This window comes from Aquarana catesbeiana, linkage group LG13 (genome assembly GCF_042186555.1).
Source record: "Aquarana catesbeiana isolate 2022-GZ linkage group LG13, ASM4218655v1, whole genome shotgun sequence".
Classification (NCBI taxonomy): Eukaryota; Metazoa; Chordata; class Amphibia; order Anura; family Ranidae; genus Aquarana; species Aquarana catesbeiana.
The window spans coordinates 146,469,229-146,490,987 of record NC_133336.1 but is presented as its reverse complement, the minus strand read 5'-3'; the positions used below and the strand labels follow the sequence as shown (position 1 = coordinate 146,490,987).

Genomic DNA, 21,759 nt, shown 5'->3' with positions numbered 1-21,759 from the left:
AAATAAATTGCATATATATATAGACCAAATTACATGCATATGAATGCGTTTAAAAAGAATTAAATGTAAAAATACAATACAAGTTTGAAAATACAGGTGTAGAAATAAAGTTAAAGTACAAATAAACATACAAATAAAAATAAAAGTGAAAAAGAGAATACAAAAAAAAATACAAATGAAAATAAAAAATAAATAAAATAAAAAATAATAAAATAAAAATGAAAATAAAGATAAAAATAAACCATACACAATATCTGTTTTAAAAATTGCTAAGGAAACAATTGAGGTCGAACTCAATGTTCATACCTCCTGGAGTTAGTGTACGCATTGTGTGTATCCATTGTGACTCCTTCTGGCTAATTGTCCTAATCCCACTTACCGGGAGATATCTGTTGATGCTGATTTCTTCATATACATGAGGTGGAGGTTTCTGAGAGACCACTGCCACTAGGAGACCACCGGTAGAGCTGCCCAGGAACTTTTCTTCTTTTACCATCTTTGCATTTAGCCACCTTTTGTACACCCTCCCCTTTTTTTGGTACTTCAGCCTTTTGGAAGGACTATTTTTTCACTGTCCCCATCCATCTATCTGATTTCACCTCTTTACAGTTCACCATTGTAGCTCTAGAGACTTATTAGAGTGTATATCCCCTTGGAGTTATTCCACTTTGCACTTTATTTTCACCTTTATTTCTATGTTGATTACTTTTTACCGTGTTCTACATTGTACAATTTACTGTTTTCATTAGCACTTTAAGTATTTACACATTGAGGAATTGTTTTATTGTTTTTGGGTGACTCTATAGGACCGTGCAAGATCACTATTATTCTTTTTCTGTTTTGTGTATTGTGAACACTTTTAGGTTTTGCTGCTGCTCTTGCACATTATATTCACACACCCTTGTCTTATGACACATTTTTATTTACTCAGACCAGCGCGAAGGACATTTTCACATAACTACAGTAAAGCTCCGCTAAAAATAGCAGCACTTTACTGTAAGGAAAATGGCTGCACTTTGGTTTAGATAAGGGGCCTGAACTTTTGATACAAGCTATATGAAATGCTATCGCAAGGCTTTTACAATGTCAAATGGAAATTTACTAGCAGGCTAGCTGCAAAACAGGAAAGTATTTGCGGTGATAACCTTTGAATAGATATACGGGAACTAGCTAGTTCATCTCACCGCACACCTGGGCCTGAAGCCAATGGTCCATGACTGAGAGTATCTTAAAAGGTTATTTCCATATTATTCAACTTCTCGGAATTCAAGCTAAGAAGGTATATTTAGACAAAGGACATTTTAGGTACTTTTAGGCAGGTCACTGAGCAGAATACTATGCAAATACATATATGTCATATAACATGTAACTTGTGATACTTGTACCCCTGTGATTGAATAAACAAAGGGACTGCCCCTTAGTCTGCCCCTACTGATGTATAATGTTGTTGCCCTATATAACGTGTAAAAATGCCGTAATTCATTTGTACTCTTGATAACAAACTCGGTGTATGGTGTCTTGATTACCCAATCGATTGAAAGATCTTCTTGGTGTCCAAGTTCAGCTCGAGCAAGGAAAAGGTTTGGGGGCGCACTTGACCAGTTGACCTAATGACCCTTTCATGTCGATGCACCCAATGCCCCAGTGTGAAAGTAGCCTTAGACACAGCAAAAGAGAACCAACGGAGACAGAAAAAAGGAGGAAAATAAATAAAAAGGCCACTAGGTGGCTCCATAACACCATTAATGAAGAAATGCATATCCAAGAATGAAAGAAATTGACTAACCAAAAGACAGTGCATGTTCTGGCACGGATAGGCCTAAGTGGGGACACATGGGGTAACCCCCACACCCCATGACCCACGGTGCAATAGAAAAAAAATTATCACACAGAAATATTCTGTGAGAGCTTAACATGTAAATGAATCCTATGAGAATAGAACCATGGTTCTTATGATCGCAGATAACACATTATATATATATATATATATATATATATATATATATACACACACACACACACACACACACACAGTGGGGACGGAAAGTATTCAGACCCCCTTAAATTTTTCACTCTTTGTTACATTGCTACTTTAATTAATTGCTAAAATCATTTAAGTTATTTTTTTTCCTCATTAATGTACACACAGCACCCCATATTGACAGAAAAACACAGAATTGTTGACATTTTTACAGATTTATTAAAAAAGAAAAACTGAAATATCACATGGTCCTAAGTATTCAGACCATTTGCTGTGACACTCATATATTTAACTCAGGTGCTGTCCATTTCTTCTGATCATCCTTGAGATGGTTCTACACCTTCATCCGAGTCCAGCTGTGTTTGATTATACTGATTGGACTTGATTAAGAAAGCCACACACCTGTCTATATAAGACCTTATAGCTCACAGTGCATGTCAGAGCAAATGAGAATCATGAGGTCAAATGAACTGCCTGAAGAGCTCAGAGACAGAATTGTGGCAAGGCACAGATCTGGCCAAGGTTACAAAAAAAATTCTGCTGCACTTAAGGTTCCTAAGAGCACAGTGGCCTCCATAATCCTTAAATGGAAGACATTTGGGATGACCAGAACCCTTCCTAGAGCTGGCCGTTCGGCCAAACTGAGCTATCGGGGGAGAAGAGCCTTGGTGAGAATGGTAAAGAAAAACCCAAAGATCACTGTGGCTGAGCTCCAGAGATGCAGTCAGGAGATGGGAGAAAGTTGTAGAAAATCAACCATCACTGCAGTCCTCCACCAGTCGGGGCTTTATGGCAGAGTGGCCCGACGGAAGCCTCTCCTCAATGCAGGACACATGAAAGCCTGCATGGAGTTTGCAAAAAAAACCTGAAGGACTCCAAGATGGTGAGAAATAAGATTCTCTGGTCTGATGAGACCAAGATAGAACTTTTTGGCCTTAATTCTAAGCGGTATGTGTGGAGAAAACCAGGCACTGCTCATCACCTGTCCAATACAGTCACAACAGTGAAGCATGGTGGTGGCAGCATCATGCTGTGGGGGTGTTTTTCAGCTGCAGGGACAGGACGACTGGTTGCAATGGAGGGAAAGATGAATGCAGCCAAGTACAGGGATATCCTGGATGAAAACCTTCTCCAGAGTGCTCAGGACCTCAGATTGGGCCGAAGGTTTACCTTCCAACAAGACAATGACCCTAAGCACACAGCTAAAATAACGAAGGAGTGGCTTCACAACTCCGTGACTGTTCTTGAATGGCCCAGCCAGAGCCCTGACTTAAACCCAATTGAACATCTCTGGAGAGACCTAAAAATGGCTGTCCACCAACGGTTACCATCCAGCCTGACAGAACTGGAGAGGGTCTGCAAGGAGGAATGGCAGAGGATCCCCAAATCCAGGTGTGAAAAACTTGTTGCATCTTTCCCAAAAAGACTAATGGCTGTATTAGATCAAAAGGGTGCTTCTACTAAACACTGAGAAAAGGGTCTGAATACTTAGGACCATGTGATATTTCAGTTTTTCTTTTTTAATAAATCTGCAAAAATGTCAACAATTCTGTTTTTCTGTCAATATGGGGTGCTGTGTGTACATTAATGAGGAAAAAAATGAACTTAAATGATTTTAGCAAATGGCTGCAATATAACAAAGAGTGAAAAATTTAAGGGGGTCTGAATACTTTCCGTCCCCACTGTATGTATTATATATATATATATATATATATATATATATATATATATACACATATACACACACACACATACATTTTTTTAATATAATATAAAAGTCCAATAGGCAAGCCCATCAAAAAACCTGTGAAATGGAGCAGATGACATAGGAATACTGTAACAAAACTGTTGGACAGGTGCTAGAGGAAAAATGTTAAATCTGAACAGCAAAAGAAAAAAAATTAAAAATAAATATGGCCTAGGGGTTAGGTCAAACTAACTCCAAGGGCAAGGTGAGCAAGTCCCTGAAAAAAAGGCAGGAGTGACTCCTGAGGAAAGGAGACAAAGGCCCCACAGGAAAAGTTCAGTCATTCAGAGCCTTTTGAGATGAGGATCTTTTCTTGCGGTCTTGTTTCTGCCATTGTGGAGCAACGGGTAGACCCGGAGTAGTTGGAACAAATGGCCAAACAGGCTGTGAAACCTGAGGAAGCTCCAGCGTGCTGAGAAACTTCAGCAAGTCTCAGAGGGAGCGCACTGATCTTTAATTTTGCGTTCCTGCAGGAGCTGCATAAGTGGCTTCAGGGCCCAGCACATGGCAAGGGTCTGGTGAGTGAAATCTGGAAGGAGCATAACAGGAGTGTCATTAAAAAGAATGGTATCCTAATGGGTGAGGAAATCCCTCTGGAGGCGTGGCAGGTTATCTGGTCTCATGGCTGCTAAGAGCTCTTTGTGTACGCTCCAAGGAAAACGCATATAAAATTCTCTACTTTTGGTACCTGACCCCAAATGTACTCCACACCATCTATCCTACTAGTTTTGAATGTTGTTGGTGTTGTCACAGAGATACGGGTACCCTCTTCCATATTTATTGAAGCCTTCCGCTTTTTGGTACTTAGTACAACACTTACTAGGTCACCTCTTTGAGGTATCTATCCTGATAACACTTAAATGTTTCCTGTTGGACTTATCCCCACTGAAAATTTATAAACCCTACAAGACGCTGCTGCGCCATATCCTTAGGGCTACACGCTGTCTTATAGCTCTTAATTGGAAAAAAACACTCCCCTCCTTCCTCACATGCCTTGTATGCTAGGAATAAGGATGTGGAGTTGATGGAGAAACTGACTGCTAGAATACGGGACAGACTGGAGGTTCACAATCGTGTTTGGGAATTATGGTATACCCAGGAGGACCCACCTTGAGACCCCCCCCCCCCAGACTCTTCTTTCTTTTCCTCTTTTCCTTTTACCTTTTCTTTTTATGCTTTTTCCTGAATATTATCATTTCTTCTTTTAATTAAGATATCCTGCACTATAATGTTCCAGAAGTTTTATAATTTTAACTGAGGACCCGCTACTTAAATAGTTTTTTGAGAATTTGTCAGTGTGGATATTGCAGCTGCCACTGTTGTGGCTGTTTCAAAATGTTTTTCCTTTTCTATGCCATCTTGCTAGTAGGAAAGTTCCTGCTGCATAACAGTGTGGGCATTCAGAATTTTTTCATGAGATTGTAGGGCACTGCAGAGGCCATCAGTGGTATTCTCAATATTCTCAATGTGAACCCCTTTGTCCTTTTTTAGTTCAGAAATCTCCTGCCCATAGGTTTTTTCAATTCTCGTCACACAATGCTCAAAGTCAGCTTGGGTAGGCAGTAATCTGATATAGCTGTGTAAGGACTTAAGCTGGAATCCCACATCCCATCCACCCCCAAAGCATAAAGAGGTGTTAAAGTAGCTCCTGAAACGTCTGGAAGATCTATCAGGCTCCTCAGGATGATGCCGGGGAAGAGGTTGCCGGTGCCATCTTCCAATCCGTCTGGCGCTGGGCCACGGCTGAAGAATGGGTGAAAAAATGCCCCAGGTCGCCCCTGTGATCGACCTCTGCCTGTCCCTCTGGTGTCCTTGGGGTGAGGTTTCCCCATTTACACAATGTAGGCAGGATTTGAGCAGGTAGAAAGCCCAGGAGAAGCTGTGAGGTCTGGGAGCTACGGGAATGCACATCCTACAGTTCTATGCACCAAGCCTCGCTTAACAATTTTAGCTTTAAAATTAACTGAAATTTTCCTGCTGTTTTTTTGACCAGAAAAATATGAGAATAGAACCCTAGTTCCCTGGACAACTGGAATGATCACTCCCTGCTATAATAATTAACTCTTCTTAAAAAAAAAAAAAGACATCATTGCCAGGGACTTCTCCTGAATTCTGGGGACTTGAGTCACAAAAAAACCAGACTTGAAGTGATCTCCGAAAACTGCAGTCTGTAACCCTAAGCTAGAATGTTAAGGACAAACAGATTGGTTGTCACCGTCTTCCGCTGCGGGAGGAAGGACTGCAGTCTCCCTCTCACAGCTGGAAAACCATCACTGGTTCTTAGCTAGAAAACCCCAGATTTGCCTTGACCCCTCTTTGAGCATGCCACAGTCTCTTGTGACCCAATTCTTTGTAACCCTGGGTTTTCTAAAAAGCACAAAATTTTTTCTTAACTATAAACGCCATCTCTTTGGCTGCCGTTCTGTCAAAGATGGTCTACAAGTCAGCGCCAAACAAAAGATCTCTGTTAAATGCATGGTATCTAAGAGATCCTCCCAGGAAGTTCCAGCTTCAATGTGTTCCATCAACTGTTCCAGCCAGTGTTCCAAGTTTTTGGCAAACACAATTGAATTCATAGCTGGCTTGAGATTAGCTAAAGTCGAGTCCCATGCATTTTTTTTAGAAGGGAATCTGCCCTCTTATCTTTAAAGATGCCCATATCCTCAAAATCCAGATTGTTATTCTAATCTGTGCCTTTTATTCAACACCTAAGGTTTGTCCTCATCAAAAGGGAATCTTCTTTTAGGTGATTTAGAGAAAAAAGGAGCTCTTTCTGGACCACTCCATTTTCTTCTCACAGCCTCTAAAAGGACTTTGTGTACCAAAACATGTGGTGCATGACCTTCCTGGTACATTTTGTCATAAAGAGATAATTGGACCTTGTCCTCTTGAATGTTCAGGGTGGTATGGATTGCTTTAAACAAATTGTCCACCTCCTCCAGGGATCGTTTGTATCTAGAGGATTTCCTATCTCTATCCTCTCCTTGTCTTCTGTGTCCTTTGGGGAGTTAGCCACGCTGCCTCCCTCTTCCTCCGAGTCACTATCCTTCCTCAGACAAGAGGGTCGATGGCAGAGGACTGGATGGCACATTACTCTGATTGCTGGACTTTTGTAGTACAGGATGCAAGTTCCTTCTGAAAAGAGGTGAGAAGCTCTAATGAGAAGCACTACACTGTCAGTCAGCTATACAAGCCTTACATCAGGGGTCGGTAACCTATGGCCCGCGGTCTGCACCCAGCCCACCGCCACTAAATGTCCGGCCCGTCAGTGCACGTGATGAATTCACGCGCACCCGGCCCACGAACATTTTAACCCCGGGTGGCTTTCTTGGGATAACAACTGAAGCAGCTAAGCCGCTCGGCTGTTCTCCCAAGCAGCGTGAGGGGACGTCACCCCCCCCCTCCCGCTGCTTGCCCAAGCTCTGCAGTCCCACCGGGAGGCCCGAGCGACCAGCCAGAATTGGCTTTGATTGGGTCTCAGATCTAGTAACCCGGAAGCAATGTCATGACATCACTTCCAGTTTACAGAAGACTTAAAGGCGCCAAATTAAAAAAAAAATACAGCATTCCATTATTTTTACTTCGGGTCCGTGCCCCTTTTTCGTTTTCTCCCCCCTCTCTTTTTCTTGTTCCTCTTTCCCAGTTCTTCCCCTTCTACGGTTTCTCTTTATATGTCACACCATACAGTTTGGAAATGTACTCCTGCAGTTTTCTTTTTACTGCTATAATATACAGTGGGGACGGAAAGTATTCAGACCCCCTTAAATTTTTCACTCTTTGTTATATTGCAGCCATTTGCTAAAATCATTTAAGTTAATTTTTTTCCTTATTAATGTACACACAGCACCCCATATTCACAGAAAAACACAGAATTGTTGAAATTTTTTGCAGATTTATTAAAAAGAAAAACTGAAATATCACATGGTCCTAAGTATTCAGACCCTTCGCTCGGTATTTAGTAGAAGCACCCTTTTGATCTAATACAGCCATGAGTCTTTTTGGGAAAGATGCAACAAGTTTTTCGCACCTGGATTTGGAGATCCTCTGCCATTCCTCCTGGCAGATCCTCTCCAGTTCTGTCAGGTTGGATGGTAAACGTTGGTGCACAGCCATTTTTAGGTCTCTCCAGAGATGCTCAATTGGGTTTAAGTCAGGACTCTGGCTGGGCCATTCAAGAACAGTCACGGAGTTGTTGTGAAGCCACTCCTTCGTTATTTTAGCTGTGTGCTTAGGTTTACCTTCCAACAAGACAATGACCCTTCGGCCCAGTCTGAGGTCCTGAGCACTCTGGAGAAGGTTTTCGTCCAGGATATCCCTGTACTTGGTCAAATTCATCTTTCCCTCGATTGCAACCAGTCGTCCTGTCCCTGCAGCTGAAAAACACCCCCACAGCATGATGCTGCCACCACCATGCTTCACTGTTGGGACTGTATTGGACAGGTGATGAGTGCCTGGTTTTCTCCACACATACCACTTAGAATTAAGGCCAAAAAGTTCTATCTTGGTCTCATCACACCAGAGAATCTTATTTCTCACCATCTTGGAGTCCTTCAGGTGTTTTTTTTAGCAAATTCCATGCGGGCTTTCATGTGTCTTGCACTGAGGAGAGGCTTCCGTCAGGCAACTCTGCCATAGAGCCCCGACTGGTGGAGAGCTGCAGTGATGGTTGACTTTCTACAACGTTCTCCCATCTCCCGACTGCATCTCTGGAGCTCAGCCACAGTGATCTTTGGATTCTTCTTTACCTCTCTCACCAAGGCTCTTCTCCCCCGATAGCTCAGTTTGGCTGGATGGCCAGCTCTAGCAAGGGTTCTGGTCGTCCCAAACGTCTTCCATTTAAGGATTATGGAGGCCACTGTGCTCTTAGGAACCTTAAGTACAGCAGAATTTTTTTGTAACCTTGGCCAGATCTGTGCCTTGCCACAATTTTGTCTCTGAGCTCTTCAGGCAGTTCCTTTGACCTCATGATTCTCATTTGCTCTGACATGCACTGTGAGCTGTAAGGTCTTATATAGACAGGTGTGTGGCTTTCCTAATCAAGTCCAATCAGTATAATCAAACACAGCTGGACTCAAATGAAGGTGTAGAACCATCTCAAGGATGATCAGAAGAAATGGACAGCACCTGAGTTAAATATATGAATGTCACAGCAAAGGGTCTGAATACTTAGGACCATGTGATATTTCAGTTTTTCTTTTTTTAATAAATCTGCAAAAATGACAACAATTCTGTGGTTTTTCTGTCAATATGGGGTGCTGTGTGTACAATAATGAGGAAAAAAATTATTTTAGCAAATGGCTGCAATCTAACAAAGAGTGAAAAATGTAAGGGGGTCTGAATACTTTCCGTCCCCACTGCGTATATATGTTTATTGCTGTCAAAAAAAGGGTAAAAGTCCTGCGCTTATCCCACCCCCCTGGAAGAGGCGTAAAAATAAACTATTGACTAATAAGTAAACATAAAAACTAAACATATAAGTGGAGAAAAGCTGTAACCCAAAAAGGTCCGAACCCCTGATACAAACATATATAATTAGAAAATAGGTGCGCTAATCAATAAATTCACAGTGCAAAAATTAGGACATGAAAGTCCACTCATACAAAGGGTTTATTAAAACAGCACACTAAAGACGTACATCAAGGCAACCAGAAATCAACCAAAAAAAAAAAAAAAAAAGGTGCAGGCCATTGTGAGACAGCTATGCATTTGAGCAGGCTGGTGCAAACCGCCGCTCTGTTTTGTGTGCTTTTTTTTTTTGTCGATTTCTGGTTGTCTTGCTGTGTTTAGTGTGCTGTTTTAATAAACCCTTTTTGGAACATACTGCACTATGAGGCTTTCTTCTTCTTCCCATATAAGCTCTGGGATTTATCCTGGAGCTTTTAGATTTGATATCAGCTCTTCCATCGACACAAAGGCTTCTGGGTCTATTGATGAATTGGATCTGCTGCCATAGCCCAGCCTGTTTGAGGTTGGTAGGGATTATCAGTCAGTGCTTGATATCTTTACCCTCACTGTCTGCCCTTCTACTGATACGGAGGTGCCTGAGTCGAATGATGAATTGGATCTGCTGCTACAGCTTAGACTGTTGGAGCTTGTTGGGAGTATTATCCAGCGCTTGATTCCTTTGCCGTCTGGTAAGAATTGAATTTATGTGGTGATGGTATACTCACGGTATTTGTGTTTTGAAGAACACTGAAGTTTTTCTCTAGTTCACCTAATCCCCCCTTTGTTATAAGGGTCTTCCAGTTGGATACTTATTCACATATTTTTTGGACTAAATCATATACACATTCCTTTTTTTTTCATTTTATATTTATTTTTAGGTTCGGTCATCAGTTATTATATATATATTTTTAACAAATATTACACTTATATCTGTATGAGTGGATTTTTAGGTCCCAATATTTGCACTGTGAATTTATTGATTAGCGCACCTATTTTCTAATTACATATGTCTATTGCTACCCAACTTAGAACTTGTTGTCGTATTTATGATCCGATCTGTTGAGCTGCTTTTGTGGCTCTGATGTTGTCACCAGCATCGCTACATATTTGTATTTTGCATCATTACGGTCTTGGTATGTATAATGCAATTTTTGGTTAAAGAATAATGAAAAAAAAAATTACAGCATTCAAAAACACCCAAACTTGGCGTTCTGAATGCTTTTAAGTGCAAAGGAGGGAGTTGGGGTCTTAGACCCCAGATCGCTCCATAAAGAGTACCTGTCACTGCCTAATACTGTCACAAGGGATGTTTACATTCTTTCTGACAGCAATAAAAGTGATCAGAATTATTTTTTTCTTTAAAGGGACAGTTTAAAAAAAAAAAATGAAATAATAAAAAAAAGTTTTTTAAAGCACCCGATCCCTCCGTGGTCATGAGCAGAAGCGAACACATACGTAAGTCGTGACCACAAATGTAAATAGTGTTCAAACCACACATGTGAGGTATCACTGCGATCATTCAAGCAAGAGCAATAATTATAGCACAAGACCTCTTTTAACGCTAAACTGGTAACCTGTACAGATTTTTAAAGTGTCGCCTATGGAGATTTTTAAGTACCATAGTTTGTTGCTATTCCACGAGTGTACGCAATTTTAAAGCAAAGAATAAAAAGGAAATGTGTGGGCTTGGACTTTTTAGGCACAATAACAAATGTTGTACAGTTAAAAACTAAAATTTATTGAAATATAGAAAACTTTGTTAAAAAGGGAAAAACAGATCCCAAAAATCTGTACACAATTCAGTCCATGAAAATGGTTACAACAATACAGACCATACATAGCTCAATGAAGTAACAGATAATTCAAGGATGAGACAAACATCATTTCATCAAGGAGTATTAGATTTAACAAGGAGCTATGTCGTTGATAGATGTTAACATTTACAGCTCAACATGTTGCGCGCCTAGCGCTTCTTCAGGAGCATGGAACTAAAATATAAGACATTGAATAAATATAACAGATAGTTCATAAATACATAACATAAACCAAAAATATCATATCAATACAAATCAATGAACACTGCGAATTTGGACAGGCAAAGATGGAAACCCTAGTAAGCCAGTCCTAGTCCGACTGGACCCAAGAAATATTCGTCCACTATGGGGACACATGCAACATAGTAACAATGGTATATTTTGTATATACTGGTAATGTGATAGGCAAATTTAATGTGTAAAGATAGCCAAAGGACCAATAAATCCTGGATAAGCAATATGTCAATTGGCAAGAAGGAGAAAGGAAGGTGGGGGGGGGTGAAGAAGGGGATGGGGGAAGAGGAAAGGGAAGGAAGAAAAGAACAAAGGAAAAGGGGGGGGATAGGAAGGTGGGGGGAAATAGAGGAGGCAGGGGAAGGAGGAAGAGGATAGGAAAAATGGGAGGGATAGGATAAAGGGAGAAAGGGGGGGTGTGGATAAGGGAAGGTGGGGTGGAAAGAGGGAAGGAAGGAGCGGGGGGGGGAGGAAGGGGAGAAGATAAAATGGAAGGGAGGGAAAAGCCGGATGATGAAAGAAGGGAAAGGAAGGAAGAGGAGGAGTGGAGGGGAAATATTAGGGAGGGAAAAAAAGGGGAAGGAGGAGGGAAAGAAGGGGGGAGAGAGGGGGAAAAATAAAAAGGGGGGGGGATGAAAAGAGAGGAAGGAGGGAAGGGGGGAAATTGTTGGCTAAAATCGCACATAAATACATTATAGTATAAGAGGAACAATGGATTATAGTGAAAAAGGGAAGTATAAATAATAAATCAGATATCTAGTGGGTACTAATGGGCTCTATATACAAAGACATCATGAGTATAATAAATTTGACAATATCAAAAATTCCATGTACTTACCATAAAGGTAGTGGTATAGTAGTTGAATGTGAGGAGAGGGAGGGATGGAGGAGGGATGGGATAGACGCCCGCCGGGGATATGAACTTAAAACTTGCACTGTGATGTGTAGTGCTATAAACATCTAGTAGCCCATAGTCGTCACAAGACCATCATATAGGTAACAGTGAAGGAATACTAAGATGTGTAGAAAAACATAGCAGTCACACACATTTTTATGTGGTCGCAGAGGGTGATTGGACCTCCCAATTGTAAGTAGGTAATGCGGGACCTAATGAAATGCAAGTAGATAAAAGGATGGAATTATTAGGGGTAATGTATATATATATATATATATATATATATATATATATATATATATATTATATATATATACTAGTAGATAAATTAAGAATGGTTGATATGAAAGGAAACAGCAGGGAGGTCTAGCGGGGAAGAGGCAAACATTAAGGGAAGAAAGGAGGAAAAGCAGGGATAGATGTGCCAGTGGCATAGTACCTGCTGCTAGTATGGAGCAGACCTGGATCTGCAGAGAAACAGCCGCCAAGTAGAGAGCGGCCGTAACCAGGAACTGTATGGATGGACGCTGAGTGACGTGCCTTTTGTGCACACGCCCCGCTTGTAGTCAGCCAATTGGCATCGCCGAGGTGACGTCATCCAAGCCGGCTGCTCGGTACAGACTGCGCATGCTCCCCATCTCAGCGTCGGCAAGGAGACAGCCTGACGCCATGAGATAAGGAGCGCAGCTGTAACCGTGGGTCCTACAAGGGGAATAACCCCTGGTGAACCCAGAGTGCGCATACAACCCTAAGTGTTAGGGAATGTAGCGCTGGGCGGCCGCATAGTGGCGAAGATAATCCCGGGACCTAAAGTTGACCAGGCTGGTAGGGAAAGGGCATGTGTCAAACTCGCAGTGTATTGCAGTAAAACTATATGATAGAACAACTAAGCATAAATACTTATGAAAAATAAAAAATACATAGAAATACAGTAGCAAAAATTATTTCGGCTGTTTTAAACCCAAAATCTAGCATGACACAATCAGTGTATAATAGCAATATGTGTGGATTGAAAGTGAGGAATTCATGTTAACCCTCAAAATGCAGAATTATAAAAATGATGAAGATAAGCAAGATATTAAAATGGAGGGAGAGGAGGAAATAGAGTGAAATAGAGTGAAAGCATGAAACCAAGCAAGCCTGAGAAGTCCTATTTATAAAAAGGGCTTATAAGTGTGTGCTTCATTGATACCGGGGGGGGATAGATCGCATCAAGGCGTTCTATCCAAATAGTTTCTTTTTGAAGAATGTATTTATCCCACTCCCCGCCTCGAGGGTCTTTTGGAACGACGGCCAATACAATAAATTATATCAGAGATACATCAAATTTATGGTACAAATCTAAATGTCTACTGACTGCCGTGACCATCTTCCCCTCTGTTGAGTAGTAAACATGATCTTTTATCCTGGATCGTAGATGTCTGACCGTTTTGCCTACATATCCCTCCTGAGGGATGCTAGAGTATAAAGACTCAACATCCAAGGTCATGAGGAGGGATGTTGGATGTTGAGTCTTTATACTCTAGCATCCCTCACGAGCAGGGCATCGGGATGGCCCGAACCTTTTTACGAGAGCAAGACCATTATAGCTGGGACTACTGTGAGTTCATTTTGGAGCTACTCAAGTTCATACTCACTCGTAACTATTTTTGTTTCAAAGGTTCCCACTTCCTCCAGGTACAGGGCGTGGCCATGGGCACTTGTTGTGCGCCGGCCTACGCCAACCTGCACCTGGAGGGGTGGGAACGTTCCATCTTTTCAGATGAATCGTTGACCCCCTTCATGAACCATGCCCTAATTTGGTTACGCTATATCGACGATATATTCGTGGTATGGACGGGCACTTCTGATATGCTTGACACTTTCATTCAAAGTATCAACCAAAACCAAATGAATTTAAAATTTACGGTCTCTAGCAATGTTCAACAAATTACTTTTCTGGATCTAACCATTTTCAAAGATGAAGAATACTGTTTAGCCTCCACTCCCTATCAAAAAGAGACTGCAGGCAACACCCTGCTACATGCGGGAAGTGCCCACCCCAGACCATTGATTAAAAGCATTCCATATGCCCAATACTTAAGATTGCGTTGCAACTGTACCCACCTGGACAAATTCAAATCTCAAGCCAATGCCCTTCGTACTAGATTAAAGGGCAGAGGCTACACAAAAACTCTGCTACGCAGTGCCTACAACACAGCCCTACGTCGATCACGCAGCTCCTTACTTTACCAAACCAAACCAGCCACTACTGACTGTTCTATCAGATTTATCACTAGATTCTCAGAACAACACCAACTGCGAGATATTCTCACTAATAATTGGCCCATTCTATGTGAGGACCCCATCCTCAATAAATATAATTGACCCCTCTCCGGCAATCACGTTTAGACGGGCTAGATCCCTACGTGACAAATTGACATCTAGTCACTATTCAAGTAATGCTATATCTAAACAATCTAAACATGGTATGTCACGATGTGAGAAATGCTCATTCTGTCCGTGGATAAGAGTGGGCACGAAGTTTACACTCCCTAATATGGGGAAACTTTTATCCCCAACTTCCACGCTAACTGCGACACCCAGGGGATGGTATACCTGATGTTAGGCCAATGCGGCGCTTTTTATGTAGGCAAAACGGTCAGACATCTACGAGCCAGGATAAAAGATCATGTTTACTACTCAACGGAGGGGAAGATGGTCACGGCGGTCAGTAGACATTTAGATTTGTACCATAAATTTGATGTATCTCTGATATCATTTATTGTATTGGCCGCCGTTCCAAAAGACGCTCGAGGCGGGGAGTGGGATAAATACATACTTCAAAAAGAAACTATTTGGATAGAACGCCTTGATGCGATCTATACTGCTACTGTATTTCTATGTATTTTTTATTTTCCATAAGTATTTATGCTTAGTTGTTCTATCATATGGTTTTACTGCAATACACTGCGAGTTTGACACATGCCCTTTCCCTACCAGCCTTGTCAACTTTAGGTCCCGGGATTATCTTCACCACTATGCGGCCGCCCTTATCTCATGGCATCAAGCTGTCTCCTTGCCGACGCCGAGATGGGGAGCATGCGCAGTCCGTACCGAGCGGCCGGCTTGGATGACGTCAACTCAGCGATGCCGATTGGCTTACTACAAGCGGGGTGTTTGCACAAAAGGCACGCCACTCAGCGTCCCTCCATACAGTTCCTGGTTACGGCCGCTCTCTACCTAGGTGGCTGTTTCTCTGCAGATCCAGGTCTGCTCCATACTAGCAGCAGGTAGGTCCCTTAGCATATACTATGCCACATCTATCCCTGCTTTTCCTCCTTTCTTCCCTTCATGTTTGCCTCTTCCCTGCTAGACCTCCCTGCTGTTTCCTTTCATATCAACCATTCTTAATTTATCTACTAGTGTATATATATATATATATATATACACACACACACACACACACACACACATTACCCCTAATAATTCCGTCCTTTTATCTACTTGCATTTCATTAGGTCCCGCATTACCTACTTACAATTCGGAGGTCCAATCACCCTCTGTGACCACATAAAAACGTGTGTGACTGCTATGTTTTTCTACACATCTTAGTATTCCTTCAGTGTTACCTATTTTTTTTTTTTTTTTGATATTGTCAAATTTATTATACTCATGATGTCTTTGTATATAGAGCCCATTAGTACCCACTAGATATCTGATTTATTATTTATACTTACCTTTTTTTACTACAATCCATTGTTCCTCTTATACTATACTGTATTTATGTGCAATTTTAGCCAACAATTTCCCCCCCTTCCCTTCTCCCTCTCTTTTCACCCCCCCCCCTCCTTTTTCTTTTTCCCTCTCTCTCTCCCCCTTTCTTTCCCTTTTTTTCCCTCCCTAATATTTCCCCTCCACTCCTCCTCTTCCTTCCTTTCCCATCTTTCATCATGCGGCTTTTCCCTCCCTTCCATTTTATCCTCTCCCCTCCTCCCCCCCACACTCCTTCCTTCCCTCTTACCACCCCACCTTCTTATCCACACCCCCCCCCCTTTCTCACTTTATCCTATCCCTCCCCTTTTTCCTATCCTCTTTCTCCTTTCCCTGCCTCCTTCCCCCTTCCTATCCCCCCCCTTTCCTTTGTTCTTTTCTTCCTTCCCTTCCCTCTTCCCCCATCCCCTTCTTCACCCCCACTCCTCCTTCCTTCCTTTCCCCTTCTTGCCAATTGACATATTGCTTATCCAGGATTTATCGGTCCTTTGGCTATCTTTACACATTAAATTTGCCTATCACATTACCAGTATATACAAAATATACCATTGTTACTATGTTGCATGTGTCCCCATAGTGGACGAATATTTCTTGGGTCCATTCGGACTAGGACTGGCTTACTAGGGTTTCCATCTTTGCCTGTCCAAATTCGCAGTGTTCATTGATTTGTATTGATATGATATTTTTGGTTTATGTTTTGTATTTATGAACTGTTATTCAATGTCTTTTATTATGAATGTTATTCAAGACATTGAACTGTTATTCAATGTCTTTTATTTTAGTTCCATGCTCCTGAAGAAGCGCTAGGCGCGCAACATGTTGAGCTGTAAATGTTAACATCTATCAACGACATAGCTCCTTGTTAAATCTAATACCCCTTGATGAAATGATGTTTGTCTCATCCTTGAATTATCTGTTACTTCATTGAGCTATGTATGGTCTGTATTGTTGTAACCATTTTCATGGACTGAATTGTGTACAGATTTTTGTGATCTGTTTTTCCCTTTTTAACAAAGTTTTCTATATTTCAATAAATTTTAGTTTTTAACTGTACAACATTTGTTATCGTGCCTAAAAAGTCCAAGCCCACACATTTCCTTTCTATTCTATCTAACCATAGGACGTGGCACAGAATACTCCATAAGTATCCGCAGTACCACTCTGCGCTGATACTATATTTCTGTATCTGCAATTATAAAGCATAACATATGGGGGGGCTGTGTAATATGCAGAGGAGACTGGGTGATGTAAAAGGGGTCCAGATTATTATTTTCATTTATTAGCAGGTGAATGTGGCCCTCCATGCATTCACATACATTGAATCTGGACTTTAAGTGGAAAAAGGTTGCTGACCCCTGCCTTACATAAAGACTTAGACCAGGAATCCCTAAAGGTGGCTTAACAGGATGTGCATTTCCTGTTATAAAGATGAGGAGAGTGCTTGGTTTTCTCTGTGGCTTTAGCCTGCTAAAACACAAGCATAGACAAAAAGACATAAGCAGGTGTGTGACAAACGCTCCCTCCGTAAAACAAAAAACACCCTCCAACAGTCCAAGGCACAGAAGAAAGTAGCCCTCCATATCAGGGTAATAACCTTGGGAGTGCAATGCAGGCTCCTAACTCCGACACCCAGGGTAAGAGAAGAGAGAACAAAACAGCTCATGGGTAAAAAAAAACAAAAAAAAACAAAAAAAAAAAACAAACACTACAGGAGCTTCTGCCGCCGGTTCTATAAATCGCAGAGGGGGCGCAGCGAGCCAAATCAGGTGTCCTTTTAAAATTTCCAGGCTTCTCGCTGTTACGAGGCCTGGAAACAATCACCAACTGGGTCCTGCCCTTTCCTCCTGCGTTCCAGCAGCCGGAACCGGAAGCCGCTCACGTCCAGCCCAATCCAGACAAGATGTCACCTGCCACCGGGACCCGGAACAAGCGGTGGTCTAAGGGGGCTGAGACACCTGCCCCAGCCCCCAAACCACCAGGTTTAAGGCAGGAGCTTCACAGCTGGCCATAACCCTTGTCAGGTTGGGAAGAAGGTAGGAGCTCCGGAACACCCCCCTCCTACTCAGGGGGGTGCTGGAATGAACCCACAGAGAAGGAAAGAAAGAAAGAAAAAAGTATGCTAGACAACATTCCTCACCTGGAGAAAGTGTAGCACACCCATGGTCCCTCTCAGTGCTTCCACCATGGCAGAGGAAACACTACAACTGAGGCCATGGTGAAAGTATCCAGTTTTAAAGATCATGACCGCAGTGTTTCCTGGAAAAGTGGGTGGAGCTACACTCTTTCCAGGTGCTCTCCTGAAAGACGATTTGGGAAAACAAATACACACAAGAAACAAAAACATGAAGCAAAATAGTTCTTATGCTAGGTTCACTATTTTGTGGGTACAGGACAGCGTGTAAATCGCAATTCTTAATGTCACCCTCTCACATCAGAAAATGTGGCATGTTTTCAGGTATGTGAAACCAGTTTTAAAAAAGGTCCAAGGACCATTTCCCTGTGGAAAATACTGGCACACCAGCCCATTCCCGTGAAAATGTGACACAGGAAGCGCGAAGATGTGAAATCAAGGCGATTTTTGTACGCTAATCCTATACTGTAAGAAATATATATTTACTTCCAAATACAGTACATCATAGTGATTTTACATTTAGACAGACCTTAGGAGGCCTTGACCTCAAAGTGCAATATCCACTGGAAGTTGTTTCTCCATCACGAGGTACTTCAGAATTAAGCACTCCATAAAAAAGTGCAGTTTGGTTATTCCTCCCAAGTTTCAGGAAAGCCTGGCTTTTCCCACCAATTTCCATGTCAGATGACACTATCCATTTCTGCAGATCTTCAGAGCTTCTAAAATCCCACACTACAGTTGTCTGTTCCACAAGGCTCTCCTTTAGAGGTTTTCCTCCTGGACCTCTAAGATGGTCTTCCATCTCTTTAAACAGAAGATAAAAATGTCTCTTTAGACTTTCAGCTGTATTTTTAAGGTTGAAATCTGTTTTTCTCCAAAAAGGTATACGATCAGGAGAAGTGCCAGGTCTCCTGTAACTTCTAGCATGTGAATTTAGGATAGGATGGTGAAAAGAAGAATACAACAAAGGACAAAATGGCTTCATTTGTTGGTATGCATGAGAAAAGTTGAACCTCTGCATGATTTGTGTGTAAAGGTAATTTTGGCTCCAAGTAAATCCTATAAGAATAAGTAATCACTGAAGGTAAACGTCAACAGTTTAACACCTCCACGGTTGAGAAATCTTTGAAACTTACTCCTATAGAGAAAAAAGGATGAAAAAAAAAAAAAAAAAAAAGGAAGTTTATCAATTAAGGTATACAGTTTACCAAAATATTATTTACAATTGCCTTGAAGCTAAACTAAACTACATGCAAACCGCTAAATACACAGATAAAATACATATATAAGAACCTATTTAATGCAACAAACATTCTGCATTTTTGTTCATCCAGTCCTGAGATTTACACAGTTTTGCCACATGGCACAGATTTAACACAGTCCTGCTACAGCGCGCAGTTCTACCTGTCTGGAAAGGGAACCTGATCTTTAGATGCTACAGTTTCACCTTCACTGACAGGTCTTCTCCCCATCCCCACCCCCACCCTGTGAGTGGACAGTAAAAGTAGAAGCAGCACACTGCTCACCCTTCTATCACCATGCTCCTTTCACTGCAACACACCTGATTGGCTTCTTTTGCCACGTACACACGAGTGGACTTTCCAGCAGACTTGGTCCGGTGGACCAGATTCCGTCGGACAATTCGATCGTGTGTGGGCTCCAGCGGACTTTTTTCTCCCAAGTCAGACGGACCTAGAAATAAAACATGTTTCAAATCTTTCCGATGGACTCGAGTCAAAAAATCTGCTCGTCTGTATGCTAGTCCAACGGACTAAAACCGACGCTAGGGCAGCTATTGGCTACTGGCTATCAACTTCCTTATTTTAGTTCGGTCGTACGTTATTATGTACGAATCTGTTGGACTTTGGTGTGATCGTGTGTAAGCAAGTCCGTTCGTTGGGAAAGTCCATTGGAAGTCCGCCGAAAGTCCGTTGGACCAGTCCAGTCGACAAGTCCGCTTGTGTGTCAGGTTGCTTCTCCCATCCACTTGAAGCCTAATGTTCAGTGACTGCAAGAGGCGGATACCAAGTCAAAATGCAATCACCAATATTGATAATTGCTGTCTTTTATATCTGCTTGGAGTTTGGTTTTAACCCTTTCATTCCCAGGTCCGTACGCCGTACAGACCTAGAGAAGTGCCTGCTGGTGGCTAAGTCCGTACACCGTATGGACCTCATTTCTCCCTCTGTTATAAGCTCACGGTCACTTCAATGACCATAAACTTACAGCAGAATTGTTCAGCAGACTCTGCGAACAAGCAAAATACAACCCGCTGATCAGAGTTATTAACCCCTAATGTGACTGCCACCCCCTCCATGCCACCGCTTCCCTGTCCCTTGCCTCTCCACTAACTTCCATCTAAAACTGCTCTCCTTTCAGATCCCCTTCACCCACCTTCTTCCCCCCAGCACTGATTACCTCCCCCACACCCGATGTGACCCCCACAGCAAACCCCATCCCCTGCATCTACCATCATTATCTGGCATCCCTCCTCTTCCATTCCCGCCAGCTTCATGTGCTGCATAGGGCTTGGGGGGGGATCTAGATGTGTCCCCCCCATGACCCCCCATACTACCTCCGCAGCCCCGAACCATGGTCGCTCCGAGCGGCACTCCTCCTTCCCCTCCCGCCGCCTGCAGCTTCTCCCTGCATTGATGACCGTGATCTGTCAGGCTGGGGAGTGAGGCGGGGGGGGTGGTGGGGGTGAAGTTTGGGCTTGGTAAACATGTGCTGTAGTAGAGAGGGCGCAGGTTGGTAAACGTGCTGTAGTAGAGAGGGCGCAGGCAGCGATCGCTACAGATCGCTCCTAGACCCCCCACTGACACTGACAGCTGATATATAGTAACTGTGATTGTTACTATGTATCAGACTGTCGTTTTATGAATGAATGAGGAATCCCTATACAGATTCCTTATTCATTCAAGTAAAGTGCTGCAGAGACTTTCTCTGTCTCAAAAAAAGAGATATGGGGGTCTAGTTAGACCTCTGATATCTCACCAGTATACACTGCTCCTAAAGCACCCTTGCCCACTGAAATCAATGGGCAGCGTCGCCGAACCGCCTGCAAAGCGTCACAGCAGCCGAAGCCCCTGCAAAGTGCAGCGGCGCTTTGAACCCTTTATTCGGCCACTAACGGGGGTTAGAAGTGCCCCGCTAGCGGCCGAGAAGTGCCTCTAAAATGACGGTAAGGTGCCGCTAAAACTAGCACGCTTTACCGCCCCCGCACCTCAGTGTGAAAGTGCCTTTAGTAGCAATTTAGGAGGAGTTTTGTAAGTTATGTTGTGTTTATGTGCACTATTTTAGTATAATTTTAGCGAAAATATTGTTTTTATAAACATTTGCGCAAATATTGTGCTGCCTTAAAAATCAGTAGCACCTTCTTTATATTCTACGGGCCATGTGCTTTCAGAAAATGTATGGTTTGGGGGGTCTTTTACAAATTCTGAAAGTTGGAAGTGAAAAATGAAAACCTCCAGATTTTCCTAGAACCTCAGATTTTCACTATTTCTCAAAAAGACGCAATTTAAAATTTACAAATATTTGTTATTTATTAACTCAATACAGGTTAAGCTTTTATATTTAGTAGTAACTTAGCAGGAATTTTGTAAAATGTACTGTGTTTGTATCTAATAATGATTTTAGTGCATTTTTTGAGAAAATATTGCTTTGGTAAACATTTGCGCAAATATCGTGGAGCCTTAACCACTTGCCGACCAGCCTCCGCAGTTTTACTGTGGCAGAATGGCACGGCTGGGCGAA

At 42.2% G+C, this 21,759-nt stretch overlaps 1 protein-coding gene across 6 annotated transcripts in view; it reads right to left on the bottom strand.

Annotated features, from left to right (window-relative positions):
• NDUFAF1 (NADH:ubiquinone oxidoreductase complex assembly factor 1) overlaps positions 1 to 21,759 on the bottom strand; it is a 470,741-nt gene that overhangs the window by 253,460 nt on the left and 195,522 nt on the right. For all 6 annotated transcript variants that reach the window (XM_073608867.1, XM_073608861.1, XM_073608864.1 and 3 more), the window contains exon 2: positions 18,530 to 19,138. In XM_073608867.1, the coding sequence (XP_073464968.1) occupies positions 18,530 to 19,021 (492 nt within the window). In that variant the 5' untranslated portion in view covers positions 19,022 to 19,138. The remainder of the gene's footprint in view (positions 1 to 18,529; positions 19,139 to 21,759) is intronic.